The 12,287-nt window shown below is 42.8% G+C and overlaps 1 protein-coding gene and 1 long non-coding RNA gene across 4 annotated transcripts in view; one reads left to right on the forward strand and one right to left on the reverse strand.

Annotated features, from left to right (window-relative positions):
• The window catches only part of LOC140195583 (uncharacterized), a 125,777-nt gene that overhangs the window by 85,770 nt on the left and 27,720 nt on the right, over window positions 1–12,287 (reverse strand). The window lies entirely within an intron of this gene.
• hhatlb (hedgehog acyltransferase like, b) overlaps window positions 1–12,287 on the forward strand; it is a 59,276-nt gene that overhangs the window by 11,822 nt on the left and 35,167 nt on the right. For 2 of the 3 annotated variants that reach the window (XM_072254177.1, XM_072254178.1), the window contains exons 2-3: window positions 2,956–3,126; window positions 7,889–7,956. In XM_072254177.1, the coding sequence (XP_072110278.1) occupies window positions 3,021–3,126; window positions 7,889–7,956 (174 nt within the window). In that variant the 5' untranslated portion in view covers window positions 2,956–3,020. Of the gene's footprint in view, window positions 1–2,955; window positions 3,127–3,823; window positions 3,901–7,888; window positions 7,957–12,287 lie in introns of those variants that run through there. The other variant, XM_072254179.1, reaches the window with a different exon arrangement.

Here is a 12,287-nt window from a genome sequence, read left to right on the forward strand (position 1 = left end):
CTATCTTCAAGGCAGGCTGGCTTCTACAGCCTCCAGCCTCTATTGCACTTGGGTTCTGACTTGGGACACACAGACACTGGGCCTTCAACTACCTGCAGGGATTTGCAAACCTGTAGCTCCAGCCAATGGAACTCGACTTCCAGATTTCTGATTCGACCCTTGGGCCTTGATCCTCAGCATCGACCCCCTGGAGAAAAGTCCCAAAGGAACAAGACGAGCATTGCCGATCTCAGGAGCTGTCTCTTCAGCTAACTGTCAAGCACCTGGTTATGGTCGCATGGGGGGGGCGGGGAGGGATAACTAACAGCGGCTAAATAACCTACCAACCCGCGTGTCTAAGATTAGGAGACTGTTTCGTCCAGCACCTTCACTCTGTCTGCCACAGAAGGCGAGATTTTCCACTGGCCACCCATTTTGACATCCCATTTCTATCCCGACATGTCAGTCCACAGCCTCCTCCACTGCCACAATGAGGCCACACTCAGGCTGGAGGAGCAACAACTCATATTCCATCTGGGTAGCCTCCAACTTGATGGCATGAACACCTTTAACTTCTTTTCTCTAATCTCCAATTCTTTCATTTCCAGTAATTCCCCCCCACCCCCTTATCTGTCCATCCCTTCCCTCTGATGCCTCTCTCCTTCCTTTTCTCCCATGGTTCACTGCCCTCTCCTATCCTATTCTTTTTCATCCCTTTATCTCTTCCACCTATCCTCTCCCAGCTCCCTACTTCATCCACCCTCCCCCACCCATATACCCCTTCACCTGGTCTCACCTATTACCTGCCAGATTGTAGTCACTTCCCCTACCCCCAATTCTACTTTTGGCTTGTGCTGTCTCCCTTTCCAGTCCTGGTGAAGCATCTCAGCCTGAAACGTGGACTGTTCATTCCTCTCTGTAGATGCTTCCTGACTGCCTGACCTGCTGACTCCAGCACTTTGTGTGCGTGTTACTCATCTCTGAGAGATGTGGGAAGAAACTAGGAAGAGCCCACAAGGTTGCAGATAATGTGCAAACTTCAGACGGTGCCTGAGGTCAGGTGTAGTAGTTAAAACGTATGCTTCGCATGTGAAAAGCCCTTGGTTTAGAAAACAGGCAGAAACATTTGAAAACCGGGTGACTGCATCTGCGAGGTAACAGTTCTTCCAGAGGCACCACTGAGCCCACCCCATGTTCTTGTGCCTACCATAGGTGGCATGGCAGAGCAGCAATTACCACAAAGCTTTATAGTGCCAGTTGTTATGTCAACCCGGGTTCAATTCCTGCCGCTACGTGTAAGGAGTTTGTACGTTCTCCCTCTGACTGTGTGGGTTTTCTCTGGGTGCTCTGGTTTCCTCCCACATTCCAAAGATGTACGGGTTAATAGGCTAACTGAGTGTGACTGAGTGGTGCAGCCTCATTGGGCTGCAAGGACCTGTTACCACGCTGTATCCTTAAATAAAACAAACCACAAATGATTAACTGTTTGCAACTCTCCGGCGGGCATTATCAAAGTCAGTTCATGGCATTCCCCAGAGGGTGCAGTATGGAAGAAGAGGTTGGAGCAGGAGAGATCAGCATCCTTCCCAAAACACTGGCAGGTGCGTGCACAGTTGAGAGACAGGCAGAACGGTGGCATTGTGGTTAATGTAATGTTTTACAGCACCTGCAACCCCGGTTCAATTGCCACCACTGTCTGCGAGGAGCGGTACATTCCTCCTCCGTGACCGCGTGGGTTTCCTCCGGTTACCAAGTTCAAAGTTAACTTACTAACAAAGTACATATTTGCCACCGCATACAATCCTGAGATTTGTTTTCTTGCGGGAATACTGAGTAAATCCAAGAACCATAGCAGAATCATTGAAGGACCTGTATAGGTAAGTGTATGGGTATGAAAAATGGATACGGCAAGGTTTACAGTTAGAGATTTGTGAGTTTGTCCTGTTTTGAAGGTCTACCTGCATGTTGGGCAAATTGACCCTTGATACTAGATAAGGGGAGAACAATGTGACTCCTGGTCTACCTGATAACATGGCCTGAAAGTTGATTTGTGTAAAAGTAATTAATCACCTTGTCCCTAAAGTATGTTTTTTCACATTGTTTGGTTGTAAGATTAACAGAATGCATTGTCCCTGAGGAGGCAGAGGCCGATTGTTGACGGTCACCCGACCAAAAGGTTAGGGCCGTGTAAACGTCGGATTGGACGCCTCACCCCTTCCAGCTGGACTAGGAGGCGGTGATAGTGTTACGTATAAAAGGTGGGCAAGTTCCTTCTTGGGCAGACCACTCGCCTGGGTCCCACCTTCCAGCTGAGCAGCTGAACCGGCACCAGGACCTCCACCCTCGCCAGTCCACGGTTGATCGCCCGCCTCAGGGACCACGCAGATGTTGCTAAGTATACTCAGCGGTGTCGACCACTAGGGGTTGCTTAAGTTAGCCCTGCCTATTAGTGGTGTAGGTAGTGTAGAATATAAAGCATTTCTCACAACTCTCTATTTCTTCTCTGTATTAACAATAAAGTGAGTCTCGGAGGAACTACCGAGTCTGGGTCCATTTGTTCAAGCGAAACCAAACAGTTGCAGCATCCAGTTGTTACGGTTATACTTATTTGGGTATCAGTTTTTGTGGAACAGGACCGCAGCTAATTGGGCAGATAAACAACCACATTCCAAGAAAAAGGGATTACAGGTTACACAGTTAGTAAGTTGTGGGCATGCTTTGTTGGTGCCGGAAACACGGTAACACTTGCTGCATCTCAGCACATCCTCTGACTGTGTTGGTCGTTGACACAAATGAAACATTTCACGGTATGGTTCAATGTACACGTGACAAGTAAAGCTAATCACCTTCTTACCCAGCTTGCAAAATGTTCATCAGTGCTGCAGATTATTTAGTCAGGGTAACAGTCATTGCTTCAATTTCTAACTGGTTCTAATTCACATTTTTTCTCTTATTCTTTTTCCCTTCTTCTCTTAGTTTTGGCCATCTGATCCCAACACCAGATTGAAAAGCTGAATTTGGAACATCAGTGAACTGCAGACATGGGTGTCAAGACTGCTTTACCCAAGGCCGAACTGTATCTTTACAGTTTGGTGCTGACCCTGGCAGTGCTGTGGTCGGCGAGCTGGGTCTATGAAGTATCGACAGGTAACATGCAGGATGTTTCTCAATCAACGTCCTGTTAGATTCTGATGTTTTAAATCCAAGGCTCTTTCAGAAGTCAAGTCAGAGGCATAAAACTTGTTGTTTCACAATTGTTTTATTAAGCACAAAGAGAACTGGAAACAGACGGTAACAGAGGTCTAGTAAGGGAAAAAGAGAATAGTGGAGCAAAGTGTCAGCTCTTTTAATACCATAGATAAGAAAAATTCCTATCAAATTTGTAGATAAGAGTTAACCAATAAGGTAGTCCCTATTCAAATAGAATGCGACAGGCTTTCAGAATCATACAATGTAACTACTAGGGAACACACGGAACGATTGCATATACATAGTGTGACCACTAGGAAACATACTAAACAGTTACATGTATATAGGTAGTTATAAAAATACTAGCAGACAGAAACTGCTAAACCTGCAAAAGATAATGACAATACAACAGTCTGCTCTCATTCCCTCCATTCATTCCCACTGCTGTGGAAAATTTCATATCAAGATCACCAGACTCAAAAACAGTTAAACCCAGCCACCACTACTTTATCATTTCATGGCAGTTGTCTTATGTACAGATACTCCTGCACCTTTCCCCCTGTTACGTACACTCAATCAGACTAATCTTATGTATTTTACGCTTGTTATGTTCTTAATGCTTATTGTGTTTTTTTATGCTGCATCGGATCCGGAGGAACAATCATTTTGTCAATTGACAATAAACAATTTTGAATCTTGAATCTTGAAACGTCAATTGACTCGCTGCTGCTAGTAAGAACATTTATTTATTTATTGAAATAGAGCACGGAATAGACCCTTCCAGCACTGTGAGCCACACCGCCCAGCAACCCCTGATTTTTAACCTTGGCCTAATCACGGGAGAAATTGCAATGACCAATGGATCTACCGACCAGTACACCTTTGGATTGTGTGAGGAAACCCATGCAGTCACGGGAAGAACATACAAACTGCTTACAAATAGCGGCAGGAATTGAACCCGGATCGCTGGAACTGTCTCTCTTCATTACTGAAGTACTCCATCATTGGGAACATCCGCTGTATCCTGGTGAATCTCCGCTGTACCCTTCTCCCATGCTGTTCAATGTTGAATGACTCTGTCATTCGGATGTGCAAAAGATTTAAAGATTAGCTTTATTTGTCCATGTACATTGAAACATAGAGTAAAATGTGTCGTTTTGCCATCAGATTTCTGAACGATCCATGAGCAGCACCTCATTATTCCTCTCTTTGGAGTACTTATTTATTTTTGTAAATTACAGTAATTTTGTCTTTGCACTCTACTGAAAAAACAAGATTCATTGGTCATTGTAAATGGGCAGAACGGGCCCATTCGTCCCAACAAGCCGTAACACCCAGCAACCTGCCGATTTAACCCTAGCCTAATCACAAGACAATATACAAAGACCAATTAAACCAGATCACCCGGAGAAAACTCGTGCGCTCACAGCAACGACAGACAAACTCCTTTCAGGTGGCACTGGAACCGAACTCCGATGCCCCAAGTTGTAATAGCATCACAATAACCATTACTCTTGGCCAGTGGTGTGGTGGTATCAGCTCCGGGCTTTGAAGCAAGTGGTCCTGGGTTCAAATCCAGCCAGATGCTTGTAAACCTTCCATCCACGCTGGGTTGAGCATTGAGCTAACAACTTGTCCTCATTAAAAAAAAACAGACAAAATGCTAAAGAAATGGGAAGGTTGCTGTCAAAAAGTGTGGAGAGGAATAGCAAACTGCTACTTTACCATGGCGTATTTGTCACATGTACATCCTTTTGAAAAAACATTACGAAGCATCTCATTTAATCGTGTGGTGTCTTTGTATCCACAGTGACCTATTCCTATCACCATATGGTGAATGTATGCATTGTGGTTTGATATATTTTCTTGAGCTGGGCAGCAGAATTACCTGCTGGCTTAATCACATGTCCTGCTGCTAAACAAGCTTGTTCTTGTAATGATTCCCTGTGTTGTCTTCCTTGTAGCTGGCTGTTTGTGTTTGACTCATTCCACTGAGCAGCATGAGCTGAAACTGTGCAATTAGTTGGTGTGTGGACCTTGTGCTGATGCAGTGTTCTGACACTGAATCATCAATACTTCCAAGTATTACTCTAGCCACGTGACTTGTAGGGAGGGGTTGAATAGGTTGGGACTTTATTTCCTGGAGCGTAGGAGAATGAGGGGTGATTTGATAGAGGTATACAAAAGTATGAGGGGTATAGATAGGATAAATGCAAGCAGACTTTTTCCCCAGAGGTTGAGTGAGACTAGAACCAGAGGTGTTCTTTACCCACTGCCCATTACACCACTGATGTCTAGAGTAGCAATGAAGGCCCTCCATCTCTGTACGTCCTTGGCCACTTCTATATTGTGCCCTAGGTGTGGCTCAGAGTCCTCATTTCTGCCTCTCCGGTATGGCGCCACGTTGCCTTTGGTCTCCCATATTTCCTCCGCCCTTCAGGCATCCAATAAAGTTCTGTCTTGATGATCGAGTTGGTCTCTCTTCTCACCACGTGCCCAATCCATCTATATGGGTTGTACAGCTCAAAAACAAAGTTTGGTCTTGGTCTTGGTGGTGTCCGGGGCTCTTTTATTGTGCCACTAGCGTCCCCTTGGTATTCACTACTGTCAGCCATGCAAGTTCCGGGTGGAGACTCAGGAATGCTCTCGCACCCAGATATAGAAGGATTCTTCATTGCTGTTTCCGTAACAGTTTTTCTGACCAGTCAGCGTTGCTAACCTTGAGATGAACCCCCAAAACCTGCAGGACTGGTGGACTACTCTTAGTCTGGTCTCTAGCCTTTGTCCTGTTTGGCATTGGTGACACTACCAAGGGTCAAAGTACAAGGCCCTGACACCAGCCAACATAGTTCTCCGGGTCATTGAGGCAATACAAGCCTCCAAACCCTACGATAAGTTTGGGGTCCTCTTAGAGGTAGAGGTCATAGTTCAAGTTCAAGTTTAATTGTCATTCCACCATACATAGATACCCATGAGTACAGCCAAATGAAACAGTATTACTCCTGGGCCAAGGTACAAAACATGGTACCAACATATACAAGGCACATACAGTACATATAACTGCAATAGCATTAAATATACAGTCACACAAAAGAACTACTAATAGGATGTTCTACGAGTCTGTGGTGGCCAGTGCAATCATGTTTGCTGTTGTGTGCTGGGGCAGCAGGCTGAGGGTAGCAGACACCAACAGAATCAACAAACTCATTCTCAAGGCCAGTGATGTTGTGAGGATGGAACTGGACTCTCTGACTGTGGTGTCTGAAAAGGGGATGCTGTCCAAGTTGCATGCCATCTTGGACAATGTCTCCCATCCACTACATAATGTACTGGGTGGGCACAGGAGTACATTCAGCCAGAGACTCATTCCACCGAGATGCAACACAGAGCGTCATAGGAAGTCATTCCTGCCTGTGGCCATCAAACTTTACAACTCCTTCCTTGGAGGGTCAGACACCCTGAGCCAATAGGCTGGTCCTGGACTTATTTCCTGGCATAATTTACATATTACTATTTAACTATTTATGGTTTTATTACTATTTATTATTTATGGTGCAACTGTAACGAAAACCAATTTCCCCCGGGATCAATAAAGTATAACTATACAGTCACACAAAAGAACTACTAATAAAGCCCAGATCCCCAAGTGTCATGTCCTGTAGATTGATGGTGCATGGGATGTTCTCAGCAAGGACAAGCCCACAGCAGTCCAATCATCACACGCTTGTGCAGCTGTGAGCAAAGGCGATATAGCTCGTCTTCCACTGAGCGAACACTGGAGAGCAGCATCAAACCCAACATGGACGCCATGACACACTGCCCCCGGCATCTCCTCCCCTGGGCGGCTGCAATAGGTGATTCCATGGCATGAGTCTGGTCCACTTACAAGCGAGGCCACGCAGCTTCCCAAGGTGAAAAGCATCCAAGGCCTTCCTAAACCCATGTATAACACACATTCCAAGACAAGCATGTAAAGAGGAAGCTTTGACAGGGTGGTGAAATATGTACAATGGAGGTGAGATTCAATAATGATTTGATCCGATAGTTCCGGATTAGGGTCACAGAATTATACAGCACTACAGAACAGCAACAGGCCTTTTGGCCCATCTAGTCTACGCCAGTCTGGTTTTCTGCTTAGTTTCATCTACCTGCATCCAGACGATAGCCCTCTATACCCTGCTCGTCCATATACTCATCCAATCTTCTCTTATTTTGAACTCACATCCACCATTTCTGCTCATTCCACACTTGCACAACCTTCTGAGTGAAGTAGACCCCTCAGGTTCCCCTTAAATAGTTCACTTTTCACCCTTAGTGTTTGATGGCTCTGGGCCTGAACTCACTGGATCTCATTGAAACTTATTGAATACTGTAAGGCCTTGATATAGTGGATGTAGACACAATGTTTCCCATCGTGGTGACTTTTGGACCAAAGGGTACAGCCTCAGATTGGTGGGACGATTATTTAAAACAGAGCAGATTTATTTAGCCAGAGAAGGTGGTGAATCTATGGAATTCATTGCCACACATGGCTCTGAAGGCCAGGTCATTGAATATATTTAAAGAGGAGATTGAAGGTTCTTAATCAGTCAGGGTGAACTGAATTGGAGTTTTGGCCACAACAAAGAATTTGTGGAACCACCTTCCCTTTAAGGAAATATCTGTTTAGCAACTTGTGTTGGTCTCCACAATGAATGTTATTTCTATTCTCCCCTCACAGAGAACATGAGCAAGCAGACCTTTAAGCAAAGCGTGAAGCGTGGCTGGTCATACATTGGTCGAAAGATGGTGAGCTCTGCCAACCAATTTCCCAGACGTTGCTCGATTCCGTCAGTTATGTCCTCGCTGATTAACCGGTCTCTGACAACTTGTGTTCATTGGTCAATACATTTTACTTTCTTGTGCACTAGGAGAACAGCTTGGCCCCGGTCACCAAGCCGTTCCAGTGTTCGAACAAAGAAATGCCATTTTTATACAGAAATTGGTTAGCTGGATACAGATATTGATCCAGTAGAAACTCTGTACTCTTCTGAATCCCATCACTTGCATATTTAAGTACCAATCATAATAAATATTTCAAGAGTTAGTAACAAATTAAATCTACATGTTAAAGGCCAATAATACTTGAGAATGAGAAAGATAATTTCTAACAGTAAGTGTTGCTCTAGAATCTTTCACTTGCATTGTTGCCTTGGTATAGTTGGTGACTTTGGTTCCCAGGCTTCAACAGAAAGGCTGTACAAAGGAGAACTGGGCTTTCAAGGGCTGCACTATGTCTACAGTCTCTATCAGCTTCATCTCGATCCTTGCCCTACCGAGCATCCACACTCAGAAAAGCTGTACAAACGGGAGTCCAGCTCTCAAAGGCTTAGTTCAGCTTCAGACCGTACAGTGCCTTCACTTTGTTCTGTGGAATCGTCCACAGTCCATCTGCTCTTCGCTGACCTCAGCTAAAAGAGCGTTACTGATGTTCTTTAAAGCACCCCTGCTACCAAAAAACTTTAAAATTGTCCGGTACTGTCCGCTCCTATTGATAGGTTCTCAGCTATCAGTCGTTCCTGCCTGTGGCCATCAAACTTTACAACTCCTCCCTTGGAGGGTCAGACACCCTGAGCCAATAGGCTGGTCCTGGACTTATTTCCTGGCATAATTTACATATTACTATTTAACTATTTATGGTTCTATTACTATTTATTATTTATGGAGCAACTGTAACGAAAACCAATTTCCCCCAGGATTAATAAAGTATGACTATGACTATGACTATTCCGTAATGGAAGGTATCACACATCTGCCTCCCTTTGTTTCAGGTGGGTTGTGACCCTTCAGTTTTTCAATCTCCAACCTGCACCTCCTCTTGCCCTTTCTCAAAGCAATTTTATTTACACTCCAAGCATTATTCCAATATCCTTTTGAAAAATTATTATCTGATTCCACTGCTCATTCAGCCAGCCAGTTTCAGATCAAGATCATCAATGTATTTAAAGAAAAATTTCTATTACATTCCTTTAATTTTTTTGATAATAATCTTAACTTGGTTCCTTGCCTGCCTTGGGAAATGCCTTAAACACACAGGCAGGTCTGTAGTAGTATATTTTATTGAGAGATACAACACAGTAACAGGCCCTAACAAGACACGTGCCCACGCAGCCCAATTATACCCATGTGACCAATTAACTTATTAAGCTGTACTTCTTTGGTGTGTGGGAAGAACCAGAGCACCTAGGTGAAACACTCCTGGACACGGGGGGAATGTGCAAACTCTTTACAGACAGTAGCGGAAACGGAACCCAGATTCCTGGTGCCATAGTAGCATGCGCTGACCACTACACTACCGTGCAGTCCCAAAAAGTCGCTGACTTATTGAGCATTCCTTAATGAGAGACTCTCACCAGATGCTTTTCAGCTAAAGTTTCATGCTCTCTTTCCCTGACACAGTCTGTCATTTAATTTCTTTGTTCAGCTCAGAGTATAAACATTTAACACTGTCTAATTTTAGCTGCATGCAATTGCCCTGCAGATTCAATCGAGAATAAAATAAAGGATTCTGGAGCTGGAGGATCTTTGATATATTTTTAGCATGCTTTATTTTAAGACCATAAGACAGCGGCAGAATTAGGCCATTTGGAACATCAAATCTACTCTGCCATTCCATCATGGCTGATTTATTATTCCTCCCAACCCCATTCTCCTGTCTTCTCCCTGTAACCTTTGATGTCCTTACTAATCAAGAACCTATCAACCTCTGCTTTAAATATACCCAACGACTTGGCCTCCAAAGCTGTCTGTGGCAATGAATTCCACAAATTCACCACTCTCTGACAAAATAAATTCCTCATCTCTGTTCTAAAGGGATGTCCTTGTATTCTGAGCCTGTGCACTCTGGTCCTTGACTCCCCCAGTTTAGAAAACATCCTCTCTAGGCCTTTCAATATTCCATTTTTTAAATCTTTTTATTGATATATAATCTTCTACAGCTATAAAATACAAAAGTTCAACAAATTAGTATATATATAATTAATAAAGCTGAAGAAAAAAAAACTTGCATATGCTAATGAAAAAAAAATTAAATAAAAAGAAGGAAAACAGAGAACCCCAACTAACTAAAAAAAAACCCACTAACTACAAAAAAAACCCATTAGGAACCAACACCCGGAGCAGTACGTCTTACAATCATCTATATATATAAAAGATAAAAAAAACAACCGCCAAATCACATTTATATAACATAAAATTGGAAGGAAACCATATAATTAATTCAAATTAAATGATAATATTTGGCGAAAGAGCCCCATCTTCTCTCAAAATCGAATCGAGGATCAAAAGTTCTACTTCTAATTTTTTCTGAACTAAGACATAACATTACTTGGGAAAACCATTGAATTAGTGTAGGAGCAAAGGTATCTTTCCACTTCAATAAAATAGCCCTTCTTGCCAACAATGTAACGAATGCAATTACATGTTGGTTTGAAAATGAAATACCCCGAATATGATGCGGAACTATTCCAAATAGAACAGTCACTGTATTAGGTTGTAAATTAATTTTCAAAGCTTTAGAAATTGTAGAAAATAAAGATTTCCAAAAAGATTTCAGTAGGGGACATGACCAGAACATATGTGACAGAGTAGCTACTTCATCTTTACACCTATCACAATAATTGTCTATATTAGGAAACATATTGGATAGCCTCTCCTTTGTTAAATAATAACGATGAACAATTTTAAATTGAATTAAACAATGATTGGCACATATCGAAGCAGAATTAACTATTTTCAGAACTCGCAACCAATCTTTGTTAACAAAAGTCATATTAAGTTCTCTCTCCCAATCTTGTTTAATCTTTAGTGTATATTCCATAGACTTCAATAAGATTCCCCTTCATTCTTCTAAAGTCCAGCAAGAACAGGCCCAGAGACATCAAATGCTCCCCACACTTTAACTCTTTCATTCCAGGATCATTTTCGTGAACCTCCTCTGAACCCTCTCCAATGCCTGCACATCCTTTCTTAGAAAAGTCTGCCAAAACTGCTCACAATACTCTGACCAATGTTTTAGAAAGTTTCACTTTCAATTAGCCTGTCTGCTAGTTTTCGTTCAAACCCTTCTTCTTGTCTTCCCAATTTCTCTAACCTCATCTGTGATGCAACTCTCCATTACAAACTAAGAATTTCTCAAAATTCTGACAGGAAACAAAAAAAAAGAAGAAAATGAGTGATGAAAGAATATTCCTCCTCTTCTGGTTTTCCTGAACATTTTAATAGTCAGTTGTGTTTCAATTGCCTGAGCCCAAACTTCATAAATTTCCTCCTTGAATTTCCCCATTGTAGCTCACCAGGTTCATTTTAAAATAAACTGCCCCCGAGCTATTAGTCACCTGGCTCTGTGTCTCCAGCATTAGCTTTTTTGATGATCCTCTTGGTATATTCTAAACTGTTAAGCAAGCTTGTGAATATTTTAACAGTTAGGCATTGCTTAAGGAACAAAATACTTGTAATGATGACTGATAAAGGAAAATGACAGGATCACCGCACTCATTGTGAGCACACACTTCACGTTGTGACACTGTTTGCTGTGTGAGTCCTGCAATAGGTCTGGTGCCTTTTACATCGTGGGCACTATCCTCCCCACCATCAAGGACATCTTCAAAAAGTGGTGCCTCGAGAAGGCAGCATCCATCATTAAGGAGCCTCACCATCTAGAACATGCCTTCTTCTCATTAGAAGCTTCAAGGATTAGATGCAGGAGCCTGAAGACACACACTCAATATTTTAGGAACAGCATCTTCCCCTCCACCATCAAATTTCTGAATGGTCTATGAACACCACCTCATTAATTAGCTATCTTTTTGCACTATTTATTTAATGTTTATATTTTCGGTGAACTTTAGCTAAAATTAGACACAATGTTAAATGTTTATACTCCTGAGCCAAACAAAAGAATGAAATGACCCAGACTGCGTTAGTTAGGGGAAGACAGATGACTCCAGACAACGGTTTGAGCTCTCCTTAAACAAGGCCAAGATTGTTTCCCTTCCCTGGCGTCAAAAGCAGCTGCTTAATCCTGCCTGTTTAACTTTTTTTTGTCTAACGTTGGCTCCAAAGCTTATACACACAGAGTG

Source organism: Mobula birostris, chromosome 3 (assembly GCF_030028105.1).
Source record: "Mobula birostris isolate sMobBir1 chromosome 3, sMobBir1.hap1, whole genome shotgun sequence".
In the NCBI taxonomy this organism is placed as follows: Eukaryota; Metazoa; Chordata; class Chondrichthyes; order Myliobatiformes; family Myliobatidae; genus Mobula; species Mobula birostris.